This window comes from Rhagoletis zephyria, unplaced genomic scaffold, assembly GCF_001687245.7.
Source record: "Rhagoletis zephyria isolate East Lansing unplaced genomic scaffold, Rhagoletis_zephyria_1.1 Rzeph_scaffold_00070, whole genome shotgun sequence".
In the NCBI taxonomy this organism is placed as follows: Eukaryota; Metazoa; Arthropoda; class Insecta; order Diptera; family Tephritidae; genus Rhagoletis; species Rhagoletis zephyria.
In genome coordinates, this window is record NW_016157154.1 from 487,919 (window position 1) to 515,197 (window position 27,279).

The 27,279-nt window shown below is 37.0% G+C and overlaps 2 protein-coding genes across 2 annotated transcripts in view; both read right to left on the reverse strand.

The window, feature by feature from the left end:
- The window catches only part of Ca-alpha1D (Ca[2+]-channel protein alpha[[1]] subunit D), a 435,534-nt gene extending 425,017 nt beyond the window's left edge, over positions 1–10,517 (reverse strand). The window contains exons 1-3 of the mRNA XM_017627184.1: positions 10,442–10,517; positions 10,227–10,366; positions 5,569–5,675 (exon numbers count right to left, since the gene is read on the reverse strand). Coding sequence (XP_017482673.1) covers positions 5,569–5,675; positions 10,227–10,318 — 199 coding nt within the window. The 5' untranslated portion in view covers positions 10,319–10,366; positions 10,442–10,517. The remainder of the gene's footprint in view (positions 1–5,568; positions 5,676–10,226; positions 10,367–10,441) is intronic.
- LOC108371583 (voltage-dependent calcium channel type D subunit alpha-1-like) overlaps positions 10,391–27,279 on the reverse strand; it is a 36,788-nt gene continuing 19,899 nt past the window's right edge. Inside the window, exon 3 of the mRNA XM_017627172.1 lies at positions 10,391–10,547. Coding sequence (XP_017482661.1) covers positions 10,391–10,547 — 157 coding nt within the window. The remainder of the gene's footprint in view (positions 10,548–27,279) is intronic.

Consider the following 27,279-nt stretch of genomic DNA (forward strand, 5'->3'; position numbering starts at 1 on the left):
GGGTACATCGTGGAAGACGGCCAAATTTTACCGTCAGTAGAAAAAACGAAAGCTGTCAGGAACTTTCCTATACCGTCAAGTAAAAAGGAAATACAACGGTTCTTAGGGTTAACATCGTTCTTCAGACGATTTGTGAGGGACTATTCGATAATCGCCAAGCCACTGTCGGACTTGCTTAGAAAGGAAGAAAGTTTCAAAATGGGCGCAGAACAGCTGTTAGCGGTACAAGAGCTAAAGCAAGCTCTAGTAAGTGCGCCATCATTAAAACTCTTTGACCCTTCAGCGGAAACTGAAATCCACGCCGATGCATCCAAGCACGGCTTTGGAGCAGTGCTATTGCAAAGAGATTCGGAGGACCGTTTGTTTCACCCAGTAGAATTTATGAGCCGTAAAACAACAATGGCTGAGGAGAAGTACAGTGCATTTGAGATCGAAGTTTAAGCAGTGGTTAAGGCACTGAAGAAATGGCATATTTACGTTAAAGACCGGAAGTTCAAAATAGTAAGCGATTGCAATGCGTTCGCTATGACTGTTAAGAAAAGAGACGTGCCAGATAGGGTCATGAGGTGGGCAATGTATTTACAAGAGTACGACTACGTGGTCGAGCACAGGTCAGGATCGCGTATGAGGCATGTGGACGCTCTGAGTCGCGTTTACTGCTTATTAGTCGAAGATGCACTAACATTTAGACTGAGAGAAGCCCAAGCACAGGATAGTTGGATAAGAGCGGTAAAAAAGATTTTAGAGACAGGAAATTATGAGGAATTTTTCATGAAAAACGGTATCGTTTATAGTGATCCCGTGAAAGAACTGCTCGTTGTGCCTTCCAGCATGGAGACTGAGATAATAAAATTGGCACACGATCAAAATCACTTTGCTAGTAAAAAGACTCAGGAGTTGGTAGAGCGAAACTATTACATACCCAACTTGGCCGAAAAGGTGGCAAAGGTGGTGAAGAGTTGCGTGGAATGCATAGTCATAGATGCAAAAAGAGGCAAAAAAGAAGGGTTCTTAGTGCCAATAGATAAAGCCTGCGAGCCGTTAGGGACCTATCACGTAGATCACGTCGGACCATTAACCGAAACGCGGAAAAAGTATAACCACATTCTAGTGATAGTCGACGGGTTTTCAAAGTTTACGTGGTTATACCCAACTAAGTCCACGGGGGTCGAGGAGGTAATAGATAAACTAGAAAAAGAAGCGGCGATATTTGGTAACCCTAAGCGGATAATAACCGATAGGGGATCGGCGTTTACGTCGAACCCTTTCAGAGATTATTGCACTAAAGGAAATATCCAGCACTTGAAAATCGCGACGGGAGTACCTCGGGGGAACGGGCAAGTGGAACGCGTCCACAAAACAGTTATCCCAATGATTTCAAAGAAGTGTCAAAGCAACCCCACCCAGTGGTACAACCACGTGGCAAAAGTGTAGCAAGTTCTGAATAACACTATACCGCGCAGCACCAAAGCAACGCCCTTTAGAATTCTTACCGGACTAGACATGCGGGTAAACGATTACCCAGATTTGCGACAAATTTTAGATGAAGTGACAACCGAGGAGCTAGATACTGAACGAGATTTGGTTAGACAAAATGCCCAAGAAAACATCAAGAAAATACAATACGAAAACTGCAGGACGTTCAATAAAAATAGGAAAACAGAAGTCAATTATAACCTTAATGACTTAGTAGCCATTAAAAAAACACAATTTGGCACGGCCATGAAGTTGAGACCGAAATATCTAGGGCCGTATAAGGTAACCGCCAAGTTGAACCACGGAAGATATGAGGTTGAGAAGGTCGGGAATCAAGAGGGGCAGATAAGAACGACTACCGTAGCCGAAAACATGAAACCGTGGCGCTAGTTATTCAGAGTCGAATAACTTGTCAGGACGGCCGATTGTGGGAATGGGATATCGGGGTATATGGCAACACTAGGTAGGTGAACGAAGGAACGATAGAACGAAGGAACGAATAGACAGAGGACGAACTAACGAACGAACAGAAGACATGGTATCCATCCAGAGAGTCTATCATTTTATGTCAAAGCGCGCACAACACAGTCGCCAAACTGTCGCATAGTTGTAGGTCGAAATTATTGTACAATTGAACATTCGAATAAACGTCACTTTATTTAAATAACCAAGCGAACCGTCTTTCCCTACATAGATATATATGTATACATAAATGATCAGAATGAAAAGAGCAGTTGATTAAGCCATGTCTGTCTGTCCGTTCGTCCGTCCGTGTACACGATAACTCAGCCAAAAATTGAGATATCTCAACGAACTTTACCCAACGTAGGTTTGTATTGAAAATGGGCGAAATCGCACTGTAACCACGCCCACTTCCCATATAACGGTATTTTCGAAAAATGCAAAACTACGATATTTCAGTAAATATTCAATCAAAACTGTTGAAAATTTGTACGTGAAGTGGAATTATGGTAAGAAATAATATTATTGGAACGTATTCTTGTTTACGTATGAATCGAAAATTTGAAATTTTTTTTTCATGATTTTCGATTCGTACGAAAACAAGAATTTTCCCCATTATAAAATTTTTGGAAAATGGGCATGACCCCGCCCGCTTATGATGAAATGCTCTATCTCAGTAGCCGCTACACCAATCCCTACCAAACTCGGTCCGAGCCTTGCTTAGGGCCCAGCTAAAAAATCTGCTGAAAATCTTTGAAATTGGGCTATAACCACGCCCACCTCTCATATAACGGCAGTTTACAGAAATAGGAAAACTTCGATAAATCAGTAATTATTGAAGCTAATTCACTCAAAATCTACGATTGCATAATCGCTTAGCAGAAAATTAGATTAATATAAATTTCTGGATAATGGGCGTGTCGCCGCCCACTTATGATCACAAATGTGTATTTCGAAAACCGATTCATCAAATTCAGCCGAAATGGGTGCACCTTATATCCTTGGTACGGAAAAGCAATTTGTTGAAAATTATTCAAATCGGACTAAACTTCCCGTATAACGGTAAATTTCCAAAATACAAAAACTCCGATATTTAAAAAACTGAGGACACTAATTTACTCCAAGTTAATACTTTCAACAGTCTCTTAACAATAAATAAGACTGTTATAGACTTTTAGAAAGTGGACGTGGCACCGCCCACTTTAATACTCCAAAGGTCTATCTTGGTAACCGCTTTTTAGATTTCTATCAAACTTGGTCCAATGATTTCATTAAGTCAGCATATTATTGAAAACGTTTGAAGTCGGAATAAACACCGCTGATTATCATGCAAAGGTAGTTGAGAGAAAGTTGAAACGATGATATTTGATACCTGCGCCGCGTATATAAAATCAAATAAAACACCTCTTTGAGGTAAAATTTTCGAGTGACGAAGGCTGAACTAGAAACACAAAATGTATGATATCAATTCCGTGACGAAAATTATACGCATTTTTTAAATGCCTTGGAAAAGTACGCCCGCGGGCGTTATTTCACCTTTATTGTGGCTCTTGTCTCCATTTTAGAATATGTACATCCAAAACCTCCAGTTCTAAATAAAAACTAACTAATATGATAACGTTAAACTAAATATTTGTTTTGCTTTATTATACGAACAAATTGACATTAAAAATTTCAATGCATATTTTTAATACATATGTATGTTTGTATGTACATGCGTATAAAAATTTAATAATGCAAATTTTCAACAAAAAAAACGAACATGAATAAGTAAAAAGTTAAAATTGGACACAAAATGCTTGTATCACCATTTAGATTAGAACGCCTACTGTGGTCTGCAAAGCAATCTGTGCAAAGTTTAAAATGATTGGCCGAGTTTCTCCTCCGATTGGCGGGCGGTGTGTGCCTTAATATCACACAAACCACTCGACCCCTTTACTAATTTTTGTTGTTTGCGAAAATTTTCAGTCGCCTTCTCAGTATAAACAAATAAATTTTCCGGCGTAATGGCGAGGGGGGCAGGGGGGAAGCGATCCTTTTGGCGCTCAACCGTGGCGGTCCGCGTTGGCGCCATCCGACGTCGCGACGCAGCGCGGCGCTCGTGCCGCGGCCATCCGCGTTTGCCCACCACCACTGAAATACCTAAGACGTTGAGAACAAATATGCGCATCGCATTGAAGGCTAAAAAAAACGGTAACAATTTACCTTTAATTTACATTACTTCCCTTATCAGTTACTGGAAAAAACACCGTTCCATTTTATGCGTATACTGCAGAAGGCAATTTAACGCAAAATAGAGAGCAACTCGTTAAAAATACGTGGCATTTTATGCAAATTTATGTCTGTATACATAATTGGAATGTTTCAGTAAAATAAAGCCAGAGAAAATACTACTCACGGGCTTTATTTCCTTCTTTATGCAATAAATCAAGCAGGCGTTATTTCCTTTTCTTTGGGAAATAAAGCCCGCAGCCAATATTGCTCTTTCGCAAAGGAAATAAAGCCCGCGGGATTTATTGCCTTTTATTGGTGGGCGCTATTTCCCCTTTGAAATGGAAATAACGCCCATGGGCTTTATTTTTCTTTTTTTGGGAAATAAAGCCCATGGGCGTTATATCCGGGGGCCTTATTGCACTCCTTTGATCTTAACCATATACCGGGCAAACTATACTGGCAAAGAAGGAAGAATTTGAGCTGCTGCACCATCACAAACTGACAGATTCCAAACCCAAAACATACTCAGTACTATGTACATAATATACGTAGAGAACAACCTACACCTGAAGGCCTCTAAAGTCCGACATAGGATGTTCCTTCAACAACTTAGTGAGCAACTGGCGATACCTGAAATAGAAGTGAGAGCTACTAATAGTCGAATAACCAGAATATTCTCTACACGCAACGTCTTTGAAGCAATAAACGGCGGTCCTTTGAGGATAATGAATGTTGTGGTAGGAGACAAGGAAGAACGTGACATTACGGTCAGAATAAAAACAAAGGGTAGTTGTTCATATCCACCCAATAACGAAAACGTGCATTTGTTTTACTTATAAGTAAATATTGTCGATGTTTCTGCAAAACCGCCCATCAACTAATTGACAACCCACCTATATACGGCACTCAAATTTTACAGAAGAGCGACAAAACGGGTTTTCTTTGAATGCCTTGCCTTGATAGCCGGTATTTTCTCTAGCTATTATTTTACAAATCTTTTGTTTTAATAACGATTTTTATGCATAACTCTCAATGCCTGCAGCTCAGGGTTACTAAATCTCATTTTTCCACAACGGCGAATACCCCCGGGCCCGGGCTTTTTAACTTCTTATCATTTTACAATGTTGTTGCTCCTTCATTATAGGCTTATATTATAAATATATTCCGATTCGTGCTGATTATTTCGGACTCTACACATTAAAGGAAATGACCACATGCTTTTAAATTAATACAATTTATATATAGGGGCCCATGATTTTACAGTCCGGGGCCCGAGTTTTCTCTCGACGGCCCTGTATATAATCGTCGTACGTATTCACCTGCAGACAAGCACTTTAGCTTCGCAGGTCGTGTTTAATTCATAAGTTGAATTGTAATGATTTAAATCAAAATATTAAAGCTTCATTATGTACTTACTTGGCACTCCTGAAACTAATCGCAAAGGACGTAGAACTCTGAAAGCTCGAAGCGCTTTCACATCGAATCCTTCCTTCATCAGATTTGACAGCACGGTACTTATCATTCTGTGAATGTAGAAATGTTAAAATAGTTCGATTTTTAAAAAATATTCCTCGTTTAATGTAAAACTCAAAATGCAATTAATTTTCATTTGCCTAAATTCTTATAAAACATGCAAACTTGAATAGTATGTAATTCCTAAAATCAGCTAACAATAAATCTCGCGTTTTATAAACTCATGTATTGTAGGTGATTCACAAGGTGTCGTTAAATATATGTTTAGATGACTTGAAAGTGTGTACGACATACAATAATACGACACCTTTTAGATGTATGTAATATTTAATTTTTTATAACGAAAATTATATTTTGGTTCTAGGTTATGTATTTAATTTTTCTTTTGAATTCGACTTAGGGCCAAAATCACAGTGCGTAGTTAACTCAGAGCTGAAAATCTGTAGTTAACTGCGGATTCTGATTTAACTACGCACTGTGAATTTGGCCCTTAGGAGAAGACTACACGTTTGGAGATAAGTAAATGCAGTATCGAGTGCTGAACACATTGAAAACGAGCTATGGACCACAGCTTTATCATCTTCATTTTCTAAACGCTTGGTCGACGGCGACATGATTTTTTTAACGCGGCAGCGACATCACCAATTTGTATGAGTTTGACACATGATTCAATTATTAAAGGTTAGATAACTGACAGTTGTCTCTCTCGCACCGCTCTCTTAGCAGTGGCACGGTGTTGCTTCTTTGCAATTTATTTAAAAAGTGTAGCTTTTGTGTGAAATAGAAATACATATACGTTTTTGTGCAATATGTTTATTTGTATATGCATATAAAGCACATTTAACTGATGGAAACATAAATTGCTTTTAACTTCGATGTTTACATACAACTTATAGTTGTTTTATTCTGAGTTAGATCCCTTTTGCAGTTTTTATACCGCTAAATAGGACATGAATTACATAATTCATGTATATATCATAATATTTAATTCAATATTTCGTTTAAAATGCCAAATTTCCTGGAATTTCACTACTAATGTGTACTTTTCTAGTACAATTTTCGAACCAGGGGATTTCATTCTTCCCCCTTTCTCTGCCCTTCGTAAATGCAACCTTTTGTAAGGGAATGTCAAACCGCGGCTGTCAATAATTATCTAACCTTTAATTATTAAATCATGAGTTTGACATAAAAGAAGAGGAAGAACCTTATCTGTCGCTGGAAAAATAGAAACAGATCTAATCTGGCCACGACCACAGTCGTCGCGAAGCCCTGTCGTCGCCAAAATAATTATCTACATAAGAATACATACGTAGCTTATCGTTTTCATTTAGTTTGTTCCAGTACTCTTCGGAAATGTCAAAGTACAATTTTACTCTCTCAACTGAGAGTAACAGGAGAACAGATGCAGAAGTGTACGGGAATGCAAAAAGCACTTTTTCCAGCAAAAACGTCATTTGTGTTTACTTGTCATTAGTACAAGACTGATTTGGCTGAAATATCACTAAATAATGATTAAAATCTATACAATTAATAATAATTGCATATATATTCGAATATTTCATTATTTCCTTCCATTTTTTAACAAATGTAAGGTTATTTGCTTTCACCGCGTTCAGTTTTTGCACACAAATGCAACTCTACCTATGGTTTGACACTTTTCATGAATTTGCTGGAAGAAAAACTCCGGACTAAATCTTGAAACTTCATTTTGGGAACAGTTGCTCAGTTACTCTCACCAGAGTGTTCCCAGATACAGATTTTTTGGCGGACGGGAACGACTTTGGACTAAATCCTGCAAAACCTGCAAATCGTAGACGTGCTTGAACGCACTAATTGTGTTCGGGCTATCAACCGCTTCAGTTTGTAGCTTCTCTAAATTGTACATGTTGTTTATAAAGAATATTAAAACCATGTTTAGGGTATTTTGATTTGGCCACAGTGGTAATGAAATATTCAGTTCTAAGCGAACCGAAAACTGCGAAAGTGCTGAAATTTCTTGTTACAATAATAAAATAAAATATTTCGATAAATATGTACCTGTATGTACATAGTTTAGGGCTGCCAGACGTCCTGGTTTTCCAGGATTTGTCCTGATTTAGACAAATTGTCCTGGTGTCCTGATCCACACTTAAATTGTCCTGGTTTTTAAATGAAGGTCAATGCAGACATCCTAATTTCTAGCAGATTTTTGCTTAAAAAAAAGGTTAAGCTTTCTGTCATAAGTAGTCGAAAATCAATAACGAAACGTTTTTTTAACCTGTTCAATAATATCTGGTGAGTTTACCTTCTTTCTGTTTAGTTTATTTGGTTAAAATCTAAATTTTTATCTTCAGGCAATGCCAAAAAAAAATACAAGTTCCTGAACATGGCTGAGGGGGTCACAGAAACCACACAGTAGATAATTTCAGGAGTTAAAATCTCTTCCAAAAGGCATTTCTGAAAGTCATTCCTTTTTTTATGGAGTGGCACAAATTGAAGGGCTTCTGGTTTCGCTACTCAAAGAAAAGCTTTTTGAAGGGCTTTTGTAGGCCTTTTGAATAAGTTTTTAAAGCTGTGTTTTAATTCATAAAGATCATACTTCTTTAAGGAATTTATTTAAGGTTCATATCAAATATGTTTTATTGAAACTTTCAATTAATGCTAAACTGAGGAAAAATTCAATAATTGTGATTTTTGGTTAATATTAACAATGCCATGGTTGATATTCTCAACAATGATTTGGTAATATTAACCTCACTTTTATTTACTTTAAACAAAATTTTGATTGCCGATTTTTTCGTTTGTATGTTCTGCACTTCACAGAGGCTTTTTCATAATTCATATTTCATATTTCATATTTATTTAAGAAATGAGGCTGTATCTGCGCTGCTTTTACGGATTCAGGAACTGAGTTCCAGAGCCTTACAGCATTAATGAAGAACAGCCTAGCTGAAGACAAGTGGGAATATTTGGGGACAATCAGACTTTGATTTCTATTAGTCCTTGTTGATTTTAATTTTTCAAAAAGGTATTTTGGAGTTTTGAATTCTATAAGCTTATACATAAATATACAATTTCTAGCCGCTAGGTATTCAAAAATGCTGCATCCTGAATTTTGTTTTTCCACATAGAAACGTGGTCATATCTTTTGAGGCCGTAAACGTAACGTGTAACGTTATTAAACGCAACATCAATTTTGTGAAACGAAATAGAGTCAAACTTGCTATACACTAGCCCACAGTACGTGATCTGCGGCACTATAAGCTGAATAGATAACTTTCTTCTTGTATCTAAGGGTGTAAACGACGCTGACATTCTTAATCTACGTAAAACAGCATACACGTTACTTACAACATTATTCACATGGTCAGAACAGCTCAACATAGAATTAACAACAAATCCTAAATTTCTTATCTTGTCAGACATGATCAGGACGCTATTACCAATAAACAGTTTGGGAATATCTTCCACATGTACTACACGTTTACTAATGGGCAACACATACGACTTTGCAGCATTTAAGCAAAGACAAAGGAGATACAAAAACAAATTTTATTTTTGCCTTTGACGGGATTTGCATCCAGATTATCTGAAATTTAGCATATAACATCTCTGCACACTCAGCCTTAGCCGTTCTGCAAATGTTCCATCAAATGTTGAACTTGAATAAATTTTCGTTGTTGTTTGATGGTGTTCTGCACTTCACAGATGCTTTTTCGTATATAAGAAAAACAAAAATAAAAAAAATTTCACGTTTCCTCTGACGGTGTTCGAACTCGAACCTGCTGTAAGCCAACAAATAAAACAGCAAGCATCTCTGCACGTTTAGCTACAGCCAAACACAAAAATGTTCAACTTGAATCACATTTCTTACAATCGGATTATTTACCATGAAAAATAAAATAACTAATACATATTAAGGTTGAAAAACTATTGTACCATTGGCTCAGTGTAAGTAATATATATACTAAGGTACATTCGCGTAAATTGTAAATAGAAACCCCTTTTGGCTTCACTTCAGACAGCCTACCTAAATTATCTTTAGGTTATGCATATACAAAATGGCAAAAATGATCATGAAATTTGCTAATGGTGGTAAGGCAAGCATTCAATATCACGTTAAAGGTGCCAAACAGTTTTCACAGTTACGTCCCCGTCAAGAGAAATTTGTTATTTTATGGTTTAAACAAATTTCAGAACTTGAGCGTTTCATAATAATCGATCATTCAACTTTACGGATTGTGATCAGAAAAATAATGCAACGCCAAAACCGAAGAAACTGCACTTATAGGGAATACATTGGCGCCAGATTCACTTGTGTCTCTGTTTTTGATTTGGATGATAAGTGTCCTGGTCGATGTGTTCAGTATTATGGCAGCCCTAACGTAGTTATGTGCTGCTAAACATATTTTGCTTTTACATATACTGGTATACATAGCAAATAGTTATTAGTAGAGAGGTGCATCACTCGTCCAAGATTCGACAAGTAAGTAATTTTGCAATGACAAATTCAAACATAAAGCTAACTGGCGTATGTATGGATTTTAAAACTCGCATGCTTTTTCAAAATAATAAACAAAATTCGAATCAGATCCGAATGTTAACATTTTCAAAGTACTTACCCTATCACCACAATGAAAAAATCCAAAATGTTCCAGCCATTCCTCAAATATGAGCCACCATGCAATAAAAATCCGTATGCTATGATTTTCATAACGCATTCCGACGTAAATATTACTAAAAATACGTATTCTATTTTTTCCTAAAATAGTTATTAAATATTAATTTAAATGTGACTCAAGACTATTAAAACATAATTACTCTCATGAATACATACCAACGCTTGATTAGTCACATTGGAATCACTGAACGGATACGGAGTATAAACCGCTAAAGCAACACAGTTTGCAAAAATAGTTAATAGAATCAAATATTCGAATGGTCTGTTGTATAAAAAATCGGTTTTGTATGGTTAAGGAAAACATTTCAGTATATAAATATTTACATGTGTAGATATACAGTATATATATAACACGAAGCTAAGGGGTTGTTGATATTTAATGACCACGATTTTTACAACGCTTTTATAAACTTGCAATGTTGTGCGTCCAGACACCAGTTATAGCTATAAACACTTTGTTTGCAAAGATCCTATAAAAAGTCTAGACATCAGCCTCGTCGCCTGGTATCATATCAAAACTGTAGAGGTGGATGTCGCCTCGCCGCAAGTAGTTATATATTATGCCTAAAAATATGCACTACATACGCTACAGCGGAAATGGACGACACGCCATTTCTTTAAATGAAATTAATTGGTGCTCGTATGTATGTACATACATATATTCACCAATCTATTAGGGCCGCTTGTTCAATGTCTGGTTATCTCTACTTCCCGGTTAAACATCGTTATCGACGTTAACGACACCGCGTTATATTTTAATATCTATTGCAAAAAAATAAAAGAAATAAAACAAAAACTTTTTAATACACCACGATTTTATAAATAGACTAAAAGAAGAAAATAATATTTCTCAGTCCCAGAAAATTTGTTTTGATAATTTTTGATTTTGAAATTTTAGTAAAAGTCATTATAAACAATACAAACAATTAGGGCGGGTTGCTCAAAGCCTGGTTGACACTAATCACCGGTTAACATCGTTATCGACGTTTTCGACTCCATACATATAATACGGTGTCGGTAACGTCGATAACGATGTTTTACCGGGGATTAGTATCAACCAGGCTTTGAGCGACCGGCCCTTAGATTTAATTGTCAATAGTCAAACTACGTAACATAGACCTACATTTGCGGCTATAATTCTTTCGACCACTGTATATCACGAATATTTTGTACTTTAATCCTCAGATGGCGAGTGAAAAATTACAAAAAAACGGCGGTGGCGGCGTGGCTCAGTGGCGTAAACCTCTACTTCGAATCACTTGAAATTTTAGTATATTATTTTACTCGGAAAATAAGCGCATACGTATTTTTTTATTTGTCGATATCATCAAAAGTACGTGTTTCATGCATTTAAAAAAAATGACTCAGAAATGGTAATTCTTAGGAACAAAAGTTTCATAGAGGTGAGGCAACCCAAATTTCAAGTTTTGGAGACCTGACAAAAATGCATTCACTTAATTACAATTTTCTTTGGATATAGTTGTCCAACCGCAACATTTTCATAAGCGTTTTTCTGAAGAATTTCCGCTGAATGCGAACATGTAATTAAAATTTAAAAGAGTGGTACAGTTTTTGAGACATAGCCGAATTTCGGGTTTTTGAGATCTGAAAAAAATGTTTGACATAATTGGCCAGCCGTGACATTTTGACATGCAGTTTTATAAAGAGTTTTCCGCTGAATACCAATACGAAGTCAGAATACAAGAAAGTACAACAGTTTTTGTGGTAGAGCCAAATTTTGTGTTTTTAGATCTGAAAAAAGGGCACTCACTTAATTGCAATTTTGTTTGGATATAGTTGGCCAATCTAAAATTTATTCTTGCATTAGTAAAGGCCATTAAATTTGCTATCATCTGCGTCAACAATATCATCCAACTGGATAAGAAATTTAGGAGTTACACATTGATTTATCGACAAGTTCGCATACCTTTTAACAAAAGTTGCTTATTTATTTGGACAATCTTGTGGACACAGAGGATAGAAAATTTAATAGCCTTTGCTGACATAAAAATAAATTTAAGATTGGCTAACTATGTCCCAAGAAAATTGTAATTAAGTGAGTGCACTTTTTTCAGATCTCAAAAACCCGAAATTCGACTATACTTATCTCAAAAACTGTTCTACTCTTTTACATTTGATTTCGTATTCACATTCAGTGGAAAAATTTACATTATAATGCATATAAAAATATCGCAGGTCGGAAAATTTTTTCATTTCGGTAAACTTGTGTGATACAATTGAAAAAATGTGTTTTCTGAATTTTTACTTCAGTGCCTTTGATTTCTAAATTTTCAATCCAATTTGGATTGGCTAGGGTTTATTTTCTTCCTAAAAGATCATACTTTGACGTACAATGAAGAAACCGGAAGTAAAAACGTTTTTTTAAGAAGTAATTTACAGAAAAACTGAATTTGTTTGTGAAATTTTGTAAACATGATAAAAACTTCTCGCGAAATTCATAAATGGCTCCTAAACCGACAGTTTGATTGAAAAGTGTTGCACGCACTGTTGGTGGGATATTTAATTACTTAATAAATTAATTGACTAAACGGAAATTTAGCTATATCTCGAAAACTGTTCAACTTTCTTAACCTTTGATTTCATAATCGGATTCAGGGGTAAATTTCATATATGAAAAGACAATAAAATGCTATAGGTCAGAACATTTTCTTAAATTTGTAAAGTGTGATCTAAACTTTTGTGACACCTACTTTTATGATACACCTTACAGTTTGGCTGACAAATGTAAAAAACCAATTTATGTGACCTTTGACCTCGAATAAATTTTTTGCGGATGTGGAATCGACGGGACCTCTTTACATTTCATTTATAAAGGCGTTTCCAACATTCGTACCAAATTTCAGCTCAATGCGAATTATTGTAGCTAACTTAACTGGGCTAAAATATATTTTTTTATTTTATTTTAAATCTCTTAAAAAACAAAAATAACATAAATTCTAAATACATCAAAATATCTTTAAAATAAAATTTAGCCATAAAAATATGGCCTTTTTGAAAAACAGGAACATCAGCCATAGCATCGAATAGATATATAATTATATTAAAATACCAATTAAAATTCGAATTAGAATGAAAAAATTTTCGATTTGTGAGAATCGAAAATTTTGGAGTAATTTTTCGATAGTGTATGAAACACTTAATTTTGATGATATCGACAAATAAAAAAAACGTGTGCGCTTATTTTCCGAGTAGAATAATATACTAAAATTTCAAGTGATTCGAAGAGATAGGTGCTGTCAGCTTGAATGATTTGAGATGGGATTGGTCATATATAAATAGTTGGTAACCTTCATTAAGATATTTTTTTTAAGCCATTTCAGTCCTGTTTATTAGATACCAAATTTGTTTAATTTGGATGAGCGGTTTGTTAATTATTAAGAAGGGACTTTTATTTCGGTCTTGCAAAATATTTGGCCAAGTTTAACTGTTACTACTGGACTATAAAAATAAAAATCCGGATTATTTTAGGTATTATTGGACTTTTTCCTAAAAAGTTAAAAAAAATAATCCAGCATTTTTGTCCAGGAGGCCCTGGGATCAAAGAACATTGATATCTTTCTTTTACGGCAATATTTTGCGAAGGACTTTTATAACATCGAAAAAAATAATGGTTATTTTCAGTCCCTGATAAGGAATCCCGAGTGCATTTCGATCGATACGAAAATATGCATTTTTGCAGTTTGCATTTATCACAGTTTCTGAACGTAAAGAAACTCTCCGGATAATATTTTCACGATCAAAAATCCAGATTAGAAAAGATGGAAGGATTTGAAGCTTACTGAAAGAATAAGCGTAATAACCAGGGAACGGATTTTATGGAAATTGCCTTTTTTTCTACTAAAGAGATAGAGTATATTCGATTAAGAATGTCCACGATTTAGCTTTCCTTTATTCCATATATACACATTTGATGTTGCCTTTTTTGCCTTTTTTAAGATATTTGCCTTTTTTTTGCCTTTTCTACCTTTAAAAAAGTGATTATAGCATTTACAATTTTTTTGTAAACATTAAAAAATATACACATGCCCATGCGGCTTATAGAAGCGCAGGGACCTCTTGCCAAATTGATGTTGGAAAAATTCAAAGCCGTTTTCTCAGCTAACGTAGGCTTGGAGACAATAAGGGGTGTGGATAAAATTGTAAAGGGCGAGGAGAACGCCCTTATTCCTGATAATATGAACGTTTCAAATGTTCCATATTTAAATTGGGCTCCACTTGTATCAACTTACGTCGAGCGCACATTTAGTACATTCAATGCTTTCCTTCGCGAAAATCGAATGACAATGCTGCCAGAAAACTTCAAAATGCATCTTGTGGTTCAATGTTACTACAACTATACAGATTAAAGTTTTATGAGTTAGAAACTCGAAAGGATAAAATCTGTGTTCGTATGGAACAGTAGCTTATGTCGAAAGGCTGGCTTTAGTATAATGCGGCATTCCCTTTGTTCTTTAAACGACAACGAATTTTTTGATGAGACTTAATAAGAATATTGATTTGCTAGTATCGGAACTATTTCTTGCGCGTTTATTAGCCAAAAGTTCTTCAACGGCTCAGCGCCAATGAGTCATTCCCAATCGTATGCTGCGAATGCCAATTTATACTAAAGCCAGCCTTTCGATATAAGCTTCTTTTCCATACGAACACAGAAATAGTCAAAGATTCAAAGTACAAATTTTTCATATAATGAAACTAGTTCATAGTTTTTCTCTTTTTACTTGTAATATAAATATTTCTAAAATAAATGTATTTTTTGATTGTTCTTCGTATTTTTTGCTTTTTTTTATTGCCTTATTTTGCTTTTTTTGCAATACGTAGTGCCTTTTCCTGCCTTTTTCGCTATTTTGTTTTGCCTTTTTTTGCCTTTTTTGCAATACCTAGTGCCTTTTCCTGCCTTTTTTGCAATACCTAGTGCCTTTTTCTGCATTTGTCGCTATTTTATTTTGCCTTTTTTTATAGGGTTTTAGGTCCTAAAAATCCGTTCCCTGGTAATAACCAACGGTATTTTTGGAAGATAATGGGTCGATTATGGATGTCAACTCAACCGCAGTTGGGTTGCAGATGGGCAACGCGACTGAAATGAAAATTTATATTATGAATAGCAACTGTAGTTAAGTTCTATAAAGTTGAAGGTAATACAATTTTGAAAAAATAGGAACTAAGACTTGAGTGTAAATAAGTTGAAGAAAGAGTTGAGAAAAGAAATAAATTATCTCAATCAAGATTTCTGCGGCTACCACAAAAATGCAGTTGCCAATATAGCAACTCAGTTGCCAGCTTTCAGTTGCCAGTTGCCATCTGTAATACCATTTCAGCCACTGGCCACCCTGAAGTTCGGTTGCATTCCGTAATCGACTGGTAAATTTCGGTGGTGGTGCTTCAGCAGATAAAGAATCAGTTTTTGCTGATGGAACACTGCAGTTGACTGGATCCATTTCAAATCTTGCAGGCAGTCCGATGGTATATCGAGAATTAACTTCAGAATAAAATATGTTTTTCTTGCTTGAAAAATAAATGAACATGTATTTTTTTTTAATTAACATAGCATTACTTTTGCATTTTTTACGAATTTTTTAAGATTTTACTAAAAAAAATATTTTTTTTCGCAATTTTTTTTTAAACCTTGTTTTTTTAGATTAGGTTAGAATAGGTTGAAGCGGCTGCCTTCATCCAACATAGGAGAGAGGCGCTCTTAGACCTAGTGGGTCCGTTGTGATACCAATTGATAGCTCGAATTCGAACCCGTCCGTTCACCTAGAAGTGGAACCAGTTCGTTAGCTTTAGAGAGCGCGAGAACTTGTAAATCCCTGCTTCACTTAGATCGGCGAGACAAACAAAATGAGCGTCTTCTCGCCCACACGAGGGCGGGGCAGTGGCAGAGGTAGTGTTCCACACTCTTGATTTCGTCCTCGTCGCGGCAACCACGGCAGAAGTCATTAGCCGGCATACCCATTCTGCTAGCATGCCTTCTCATTAAGCAGTGGCCCGTAGAGATACCGGTCACCAGCAATAGTACAGGACGTTCCAACCGAATAAGTGCATCGGATCTTTTCTTTTCGAAGCTGGGCGAGATTTGTCGAAGCGTCCGGCACGTGGGTTCTTGCGACCATCTTTTATCTTAGAGGTAGATAGGGGTATTCCCGCTGCATGAGAGTAGTTGACGTCAGACAGCATGGTTCCCTTCCATGCAAGCTCGTCCGCCGCACAATTACCCTGAAAGTCCCTGTGGCCCGGCACCCACACGGTGTGTGCAGTAGATTTTGAAGCTCGATCGTTTTTCAATATTGTAAACTATTTTGTGGAGTGCGATTTCCACAGATTTGCCTTTCGAGCAGGTGTGTTGGCAGTCAGTTAGCTTCTTAGTATCCATATTTTGCGGAATGAATGTGTCCAGTATCCTTTCCTTTAGGAAGAAAGAAGAAAGGCTGATGGGTCGAAAATCGTTGGTTTTACATGATAGGCTCTGCCTCCCTTCGGTATTAAGACGACCTTCGGCAATGTCCATGCTTTTGGTATTTATCTCAGGTTGAGACAAGCCTTATAGATTACCGTTAGGTTGGGGCATAATATGTCAGATGCTTCTTGCAGCTCCGCTGGGAAAATGCCATCCATCCTAGGAGATTTGATGGGTTTCCCAAAGTGGTCCAGGTGGACCCCCAGGGGTCCACGGGAGACTCGACAAGGGTCTACGTTGGCGTGAAAAAATATGGGGGTCCACGAGTTGTAAGTGGTGGTCCACGTAAATTTATCTGGTTTCGATAATAAAGACCCAAAATGGTTGCGATAGCCTATTTATTTAACTTTACTTTTTTTGAGGGGTGTATAAATCTCTTGGCGCACTTCACTTTGTGTCATCATACGTTTGGAAGCCTCAAGGCCACCTGCAGACTAAAAAGAAACGGATGTTGGTATAACATGCGGCGATTGACCGCGGCAGATATTTGAGCACTTGTGTCTTTTCAATGCTAAACTATAATACGCCACCATTACCTTTGTTGAAGAGATTCTAGAGAGAGTGTTCGATGAGGGGGAATGCAGTTTTAATTCCAGCACTGAGCCCGCAAATTGTCGAATCTTCACTGATGGCTCCAAAACTGACTCACTTAACTTCACTCAGCTTCACTTTTTCTCTTGGGGAATATGCTTCGGTCTTCCATGCTGAGGTATTTGCAACCCCCAAAGCCATAGACTACGTGTTAGAAAACAGGCGGAGGGGAAAGAGTTTACGTGTCTACAGGCACAACCAAGCTGCACTTAAGGCATTGGCCAGCCCTCTATCTAAGTACTTCCAAACTAGTTCGGCAATGCAAGTCTCGACTAAATTATGTTGGTAAAGATAACGAGCTTGCTTAACTCTGGGTGCCGGGCAACTCGGGAGAGCCTGGAAATGAGACATCTGACCCTTTGGCCACAATTGGCTTAGACCAGGCATTCCTCGATCCACAACCAGTTATAGCACTCCCCACTTAGACCATCGAAGCCAACATCAGAAACTGGGTGGATACTTCGCTCAGCAATGACTGGGAGCCATCGACTGGATGCAGGTGAGCAAAACTCATGTTTCCTTCAATCTCAGAAGGTCTATCTAGTTTTTTCCTCTCACTGAGAAGACGGGACTGCTGACTGATCACTTCACGTGGCACAAACACCTGACTGTGATAAGCGTAAATGATAACTCCATTTGCCCATCTTACTTTGAAGAGAATGCGACGGTGGAATACTTCTTGAGCTTCTTGCTTGCTTGTTTTTTTATCATCCCTTTCTCTAGATTCGGTCTTTTCTTTTTTGTCAGTTTCTGAATTTGAAGTTTGACGTAAAAGCTTTGCTGTTTTGTTGTTTCAAGTTTTGTGTTTTAAAAATGCGGGTGACGAATATTTTTCGCATCACTTTAAAACTCGGATAAAAATAAAAATGATGCCATCAACACAAATAAATTATTTGACAAATACAGCACATGAAAATTCATGAGTGAGCAAAACATGTGAGGAGTTCATTTAGTGCTCTTAAAAAATATAACTCCCCAAAGCGAGATAGTTCTTTACTGGCTTTACGGGCTCCGTTTTTTAAAACTTGCAAGTGTGCACCCACATTATTATTAGATAGAACACAAGGAAATATTTTATTTTTATTTTTTCCACTCCGAATTTAGTTTTGGAACTCACCCACGAGAAAAATAAGTTTGGTAACCTTTGGTTTAAAAGATTTTATAGTCTTATTCACATTCCTGTGGGTTACGATGGCTTCCCCCGCCGGAATGGTCCTAGAGCAGGGGCCGATTTACTCTCCGCCGCGGTGCAGCCAGGAAAGTGTATATCTACAATAATATCTAGCATATCATCGGGAGATGAAGTCCACTCGCCGTTCGGCTTCTACATATAGCTGGTAGAAAAGGGACTCTTTGATAATACCTTCCGTAAATGGTTGGCTTCCAAATGTTCCTCAATATTATCATAGAAGTTTTTCCATGATGTTCTCTGAACCCTTATGATGGCTCGCTTGAAATTATTTAAGGTTTCCTTATAGGGATGCCACAATCCATCTCTTTTCGCCTTATTAAAAAGCTTCCTGCTTTCCTTCCTCAAGGCGGCGATTTCTTCTTTTTCCCCTTCGGAATTGTGATAGGGCAGGAGGCGGAAAAAGCCGCGTTACAGGCTTTGGTGATATGGTCCACTGCTTTTTAAATTTTTTCCGGTGAATCTAGTCCAACGAGAGAAGCATGCTAGAAGTCTAGAGATTCCGGTTATCGGTAAGCGAGACTTTCCGAGAGATGCGCTTCTAACAAGGGTTCCGAGAGTATATTTCTGAACTTGTTCCAGTCGGTGTGTCTCCTATTTCTGTAAACGACTGAAGATGATGATTCAAAAGAGATCTTGAAATTTATGTATCTATAGTCGGAAAAGGAGTGGTCATTTGAGATATGCCACTCAGTTTCCTTTATTTTTAAGCTACTTGGCTGCTGCACTATTTTAAAATTGATCAATAAATGTGAAAAATGTTCATAAACGATAACAATAATACGATTTTATGAAAAAACAAAAAACACTTGTTTTCTCAAAAAGGCCACGTTTTTCTGTTCAAATTTACAGGGTTACCATGAAAATTTCGTTTGGTATTTTTTCCTTTCTTAGGTCCTTTTTTCTTTACATAGAATCTCTTAAACACTACGATTTTTAAGATTTCATGTTGCTCCTTGAATGAGTTTTTTAAATTTTTGACCCTTCTTTAAATATATGGGAAAATCTAAGCAACAGGTACACTTTCAAAGCAAAAATTTTATTTTTGAATTAGTGGGCACACCTACGTTTCATATATAATTTTTTCTTTACATAGAATCTCTTAAACACTCCGTTTTTTAATATTTCATGTTGCTCCTTGAATGAGTTTTTTAAATTTTTGACCCTTCTTTAAATATATGGGAAAATCTAAGCAACAGGTACACTTTCAAAGCAAAAATTTTATTTTTGAATTAGTGGGCACACCTACGTTTCATATATAATTTTTTCTTTACATAGAATCTCTTAAACACTCCGTTTTTTAATATTTCATGTTGCTCCTTGAATGAGTTTTTTAAATTTTTGACCCTTCTTTAAATATATGGGAAAATCTAAGCAACAGGTACACTTTCAAAGCAAAAATTTTATTTTTGAATTAGTGGGCACACCTACGTTTCATATATGATTATATTCGTAGTCTCTTAATAAATCGATAAATATAAGTGTAATTCATTTTCTTCAAGTGCTTCAAAAGTTAGACGAGGAATAAACATTTAGATCGCTGAAATGGAAACCAAAAAAAAACTGCTTCATATTACGCTGTGTAAGTTGTAAATTTTGAGCAAAGATTTTGAAAGTTGAACTCACTTCATTTGGACGTTCTGAATTCAATGGCATCCCGCGTTTTACCAGATTGAAATTTTGAAAATTCTTGAAAATTTGATTAAAATGTAACTACTTTATAAATAACAGCCTCAGTTTTGAAGTTATTTTAGTACACTTTTGCACATAACGGTTTTATAATATTACCTTAATTATTTCTTAAAATTATCGAAATAGGTTTACTTTAACATATAGCTACAATATAACTGATTACTCAGATATGTGTTTTTGAGCTATAACTCTAACTTCATATCTGAATAATAGATTGTATGCGTGGTATATGTTAAAGTGAACATATGTGACCTGGTCTACGAAAAGGGAGCTTACGTGCGAACACTAGTTTTCTGTGAAAAAGCTGTTAAAAGTAAGCAACTCGTTTCGTCAGTTCCTCATTATCTCGTTAATTGTTCTCCGCGCCGGACGTCCAGTAAGTGTTGTTGTTGGTCCAGTAAGTGCTGTTGTTGGTCCAGTAAGTGTTGTTGTTGGTCGGAATATTATTATAGTTCATCGTGTAAGTTGCTAGTGTGGAACATTTAAAAAAGTAACACTGAAGAAGTGACGTTTACTGTTTCTGTTGATTATCGTCTTCGCATTTCGCATGAAATNATTCGTTTTAGAGGTATGGTTCCTTCGGCAAAGTTTCTTATTTTGATCCCTAGAATACGATTTTCATAGAGCAATGAGCGATTTTTAAATCGACCCGCCCTAATGTATATGTAATGTTATAAGCAGGGAACGGATTTTATGGAAATTGCCTTTTTTTCTGCTAAAGAGATAGACTATATTCGATTAAGAATGTCCACGATTTAGCATTCCCTGATTCCATATATATACATTTGATGTTGCCTTTTTTGCCTTTTCTAAGATATTTGCCTTTTTCTGCCTTTTTTAAGATATTTGCCTTTTTTTGCATTTTATATCTTTAAAAAAGTGATTATAGCATTTACAATTTTTTTTTTTAAGATTAAAAAATATACACATTGCCCATGCGGCTTATAGAAGCGCAGAGACCTCTTGCCAAATTGGTGTTGGAAAAATTCAAAGCCGTTTTCTCAGCTAACGTAGGCTTGAAGGCAATAAGGGGTGTGGATAAAATTGTAAAGGGCGAGGAAAGCGCCCTTATTTCTGATAATATGAACGTTTCAAACGTTCCATATTTAAATTGGGCTCCACTTGTATCAACTTATGTACGTCGAGCGCACATTTAGTACATTCAATGCTTTCCTTCGCGAAAATCGAATGAAAATGCTGCCAGAAAACTTCAAAACGCATATTGTGGTTCAATGTTACTACAACTATACAGATTAAAGTTTTATGAGTTAGAAACTCGAAAGGATAAAATAGTCAAAGATTCTAAGTACAAATTTTTCATATAATGAAACTAGTTCATAGTTTTTCTCTTTTTACTTGTAATATAAACATTTTTAAAATAAATGTATTTTTTGATTGTTCTTCGTATTTTCTGTCTTTTTTTAGTGCCTTTTTCTGCCTTTTTCGCTATTTTGTTTTGCCTTTTTTTGCCTTTTTTGCAACACCTAGTGTCTTTTCCTGCCTTTTTCGCTATTTTATTTTGCCTTTTCCAGCCTATTTCGTTATTTTATTTTGCCTTTTTTATAGGTTTTTAGGTCCTAAAAATCCGTTCCCTGGTTATAAGGCATATTAGTTATTAAAAGATTTTGATCGTTTTGACGTATTTTCCAAATGTGACTGCCAATTAAGATGTTTTTGGAATAAAAATTCGCAGAATATTTTGTCTTTAAAGGTTGGTTTATTCTGAAAGCACATCTCTTGCTAAGGTATCAAATTATTCGTAATTGACAATAACAATTTAACAATTACGCCCAAAAATTTTAAACTTTTTGTTCAGAATTGTTAGGTATGCAGTTTTGTAGTCCATTAAATTTAAGTTGGTAAAAGTTAAAATTTCAAAGCGCTAGGAAATCGCGTTCATTTAAAATAATTTTTTTCGCTGACGGTGCTAAGCATTTTCTTCTATATAAAAGGCACCATCCTAAAATAAAACGGGAGTGAATTTAACCCCTACTTGGCTTCTTATATTTTTTAAAAACTACTAAAAGATCCCTTTCATATAAAAATTCGTACGTGTCCTACCCGTGACAAACGTTGTCCCACCCGTGACAGAGGAATTTCGGATTTTTTGTATAATAAAGCCATACTTTTTTTGTAGGTTTTGCTTTGTTTGTGTCGCTGGTGCTTTGTTTTATTATAAGAGACCAAGTTCACACAGAAAAGTGAAATAAATTCGCAGAGTTTCCGTAAAATATACCTGCTCCAAAAAGCAGGTTCTTATTTTTGTCCCACCCGTGACAGAAGAAATAAATCAGATTTTTTCCATATAAAAGTAAGCTGGAATTTTTTTCGTATTTTGTAATAACTCGTATAATAGTCAATTAGGTGTAGCTTTATCAAATTGTAGAATTGTTAGGTACTTTATATCTACTTAAATTTAAACAAGAAAGAAATTTTTTCTGTACAAATGTCCAACCCGTGACGGTGGAATCGCCCATAAGTAATACAATTCATGGCCAGTCAAAAAATTTTAGGAGCATAATGGGCAAGTTGAATTCAAGTCTGAGTCACACTAAAGTCGATGTTAAAACATCACTGAAACTGGCATCGACGTATCGTCAATCTAGCGATTTTAGGAAATTGTAAACATCGATTGCAAACATCGAATTTTGAACCGATATTATCAATGTTTCAAATATATCGATGCATCGTTTCCATCCCTAAGTACTACCGCTATTTATCAAAACACCAAGCGAAAATTTTATGGAAACTTTTAGAAATACACATAAATCGTAAAAATTTTGAGGAAAAACGTGTCTTCTTTTGAGTATAAATTTTTGTTTTTTTCTTCAAAAAAGTTATGTATTTTTGCTATCTATCAAAATTCTTTAATTTTAAAGATATATTTAAAGAAGTGTCAAATATTTAAAAAAACCAATTCAAGGGAAAACTAGAAATTTAAAAAATTTTAGTATTTAAGAGGTTCTATTTATGTAAGGAAAAAATTAAAATAATTGGTTTTCTCCTAAGAGACAAAATAATACCAAGCGAAATTTTTATTTTATTTTATTTGGCGCTGTAACCGCCTAAACGATTGTGGCGGAGTTCAACAAAGCACGTCAGTCGTTTCTTTTCTGTGCCAACCGACGATAATTGGAAGTGCTAAGTGCAGCCAAGTCCTTCTCCACCTGGTCTTTCCATCTCAGTGGGGGCCTCCCTCTTCCTCTGCTACCACCAGCGGGTTCCGAGTTGAATACTTTCAGAGCTGGAGCGTCGTAGTAGTATATATGGACTAGAGCTGGAAGACTATCGATGGCACTATCGATATTATCGATGGTTTTTGACTATCTACAACATCGATGGTTTTGTAAGCACTATCCATAGTTTTCCCTCATTCATACATTAGTCAGTAACATACATATTTCAGAGCGCAGATGCTGCATGAAGCCAAAAATCGTTTAGACACTTTTTTCCTTAACAAAAATATTTTAGCAAATCTGATCTCATTTTCAATAAAAACTGTTATGTTTAATTTTGAACTTTTTTAATTAAAACTACCGATAGTACTATTGATAGTGTCTACATTTTCGTAGTATCGATACTATCGAGGGTTGTGACTATCGACTATCGAAACTATCGATGGCTTGTAAATTCGTAAAAAATACAAAAGTAATGCTATGAAAATTTAAAAAAAAATACGTATTCATTTATTTTTCAAGCAGAAAAACATATTTTATTCTGAAGTTAATTCTCGATATACCATCAGACTGCCTGCATGATTTGAAATGGATCCAGTCAGTTGTCATTTTCCACTACCCAATTGAACCAGCACAGGCTGCCGCAGAATTTAAAACTTAACTGTCAATTTAATCGCCATCGACGAGTATACTGTATTCTCAACAGGATTAATCTGCAGTGCATAAAGCTAGCGACACATTTTAATGGTTGCAGTAACATGAGCACCTTTGCGTCGACGAAAAGCTGTACAATGGGCCAGAAAATGCGTGGGAAGTTGTGATTCTCAAAAATACTCTTAAAGCTAACCAGAGCAAGGAAATTTTTGCAATAAAAACAATGATAATTGAAGATTGGAAAGTCCTGTGCGTTCAAACCTAGTGCAGAGAACAAGATAAGAATTTTTTAACTAACTAAATTTAAATGAGGTTCTATTCACTGCTCAGTGCATTTAAGTTGTTATTTTTTTATGTTTAAAAAATAGATGTGGTCCTTTGAGTTAATGAATGTCAAAGGACGTTAACCCAACATTACCGATTTTTTCCTAAATGTCTATAATGCGACGAAAACTCGAAAAAATATTTTTATTAATTATTTTTAGTTTCCTCAACATTGGGGCTAAAATAAATGACAAGTCTTTTTTCTTCATTTGGCTCTATGATAAATCATCAAGTTTATATTTATTCTATTTAAAGATTTAACTAGGCGAAATTACTTGAATGAATGGGCCGTAAATTACGCTAATGAGACCATGCTTTAAAGCACCACCCGAAGACGCATTTTGAAGGATATGAATAGTACTAAATACAGCAAAAAAATTTGCCATTAAAGCCATTTTTCGTGTACTTAAGCCCGAGCCCGAGTTCTACGCAGAAAATTACTTCGTAAACGACCTACAACTGCATAGCGTCAGAAACTTTCAAATCTGCCATTTAAAAACGTAAATTAAATCTTATCTCTATACGTAACAGTCTTTTTCTTCGGATATTTTCAGGACGTTAAGATTTTCTCTGGATATTTATGTTAGCAGTAGAGTAGTAGCATAAGATATGGCATCGGTCACCTTAGGGTGATCATCCCCGATGCTGAAAGAGAATCCGAAAAGCCTAAAGGTGTGCAGATTAATCTGCATCACTGCAGGGCAGCATCTGAGTCTGCAGATCACGCAACGCCTTATCCTGGGAACTTCAGCGAGGCTCAGGTTGCCTACCGTAAAGGTTGGTCGGTTTAAACAGCCCTGCACGAGGTTGTTGAAAGTATAGAGCAAGCACTGAATCACAAGGAATATGCGCTGGCAGCCTTCCTAGACGTGGAGGGCGTCTTTAACAATGTTAATTTGGCATCCATACACTGCTCCATGGCGGCTGTAGGACTGGACCCATTGATCACACTCTGGATCGACAATATGTTGAGCACCAGAAACATCAATGGCTCCTTTTAAACGTCAGAAGTAAGGAGAACAGCCACACGGGGCACACCTCAAGGGGGGGGTGCTATCCACCCCTCCTGTGGAACCTCGTGCTAAACGAATTCCTGCTTCGTACATCGAAAGCCGCTAAGGTCGTTGCTTATGCGGATGACTTAGTCATTCTGGTCGTGGGAAAATTCCTCTCCACGGTCAGCGCGATTCTACAATCTGCAATTAACGATCTGTCAGGGTGGGTAGAAAGCGATATAAAGTAGGCAATTTCCGACCTCTATCCCTCAATGGAGCAAATCTCGAATTGTCAAAAGAAGCAAAGTTTTTGGGGGTTATTCTCGACTCTAAGCTTTCCTGGAAAAAGAACACCGAAGAGCGGAGAAAGAAGGCGCTCTACTCCTGCAAAGCTACTATTGGAAAAGACTGGGGTCTGCGACCGCAGATAATACATTGGATTTATACGGCGGTAGTTAGACCTATCCTCGCCTATGGCGCGCTGGTATGGTGGCAGGCGGTTGACACCAAATCCCATCTACTCAACTTGCAAAAGGTGCAACGACAAGCATGCTTATGCATAACGGGGGCGATTTATTCAACGTCCCAGGCATCTCTAGAGACCCTGCTGGATATTCCACCTATAGACCTATATGTAAAAAGTATCGCAGCTAAAAGCGCTATACGACTCAGAGCGTCTAACAGGCTGCGACTTGCAAAGGTCACGCCACAATCCTCGGGCGAGTGGGGGTGGAATACAGCCATTGTGACCATCAGGTCTCGGAAATTGACTTCAATCGAAACTTCGATATCCATTTTCCTGACAGAAGTGACTGGGAATTTAATATTGCTCTCAGCGATGACGAAATACCCATCTTCACGTACGGCTCCAAAATAGATATCGGAACAGCATCTGGGGTCTTCTCTCAGGAGTTATCTCTGAGGGAGTCGTATAGACTCCCAGACCACTGCACGGCAAGGTTGGTGGACATGATTGACTTAGCTCCATCTAAACTTGCCTTCGTTGTTGACAGTCAGGCGGCTACAGCTCAGGGTCGGCAGCGACTAACTCGTTATGCGTTAAAGAATGCCGAAGATCTCTACAAGCTCTACAGCAACACATAATCAATCTTTACTGGGTACCGGGACATTGTGGTGTCCCGGGAAATGAAGAAGCGGACGAATGTGCTAGGAAGGGATCTGAGATGGGGCTCGGGGAAGCGACCCAAATCGTGAAACCCCCCCCCCCCTGCGATTTCTGTCTTCAGAAGTCGAGAGACTGACCAGGGCAGCTACCAACAGTAGGTGGGTAAACCTTCACACCTGCAGGGTATCGCGATCACTCTGGCCACGGCTCGATGAACGAAGAGCAAGGAGTCTGTTAAGGCTTTCAAAGTCAAACGTCATGCTTCTCACAGGAATACTAACGGGACACTGGACCATTGGCCACATGGCCGCCAGGTTCGGATCCCCGCATAATGATTTCTGTAGAAGCTGCAGGGATGAGGAGGAGTTAGAATCCGTCCAGCACTTCCTTTGCGAGTGTCCAGCACTTCGAGGAAAACGCCGCAAGTTTCTTGGGGACCCCTTCTTCGAGAATCTGGATATCTTGGGGAAAGCTCCTCTGGAAGGACTGCTACGATTCGCCAGAAAATGAAAATGGTTCGAAGACATGTAGGGATAGGCTTGGGGTAACCCCCATGGGCATCACAATGGGCCTCTGCGGCCTCCGAGTGAACTCTTTTTTAGAGCTGCCCGTTTAACCTAACCTAACCTTAACCTATGTTAGCAGTAATTTAAGCTCTTGAGCCGTGCTGCTTGCTGTGCGAAATACAAATATCACATGGGGTATGTACATTAGCGTGGTCCACAAATGCATGTGAAAAAGTAAAGTCGGAATTTTTATGCTCTCACCCCCT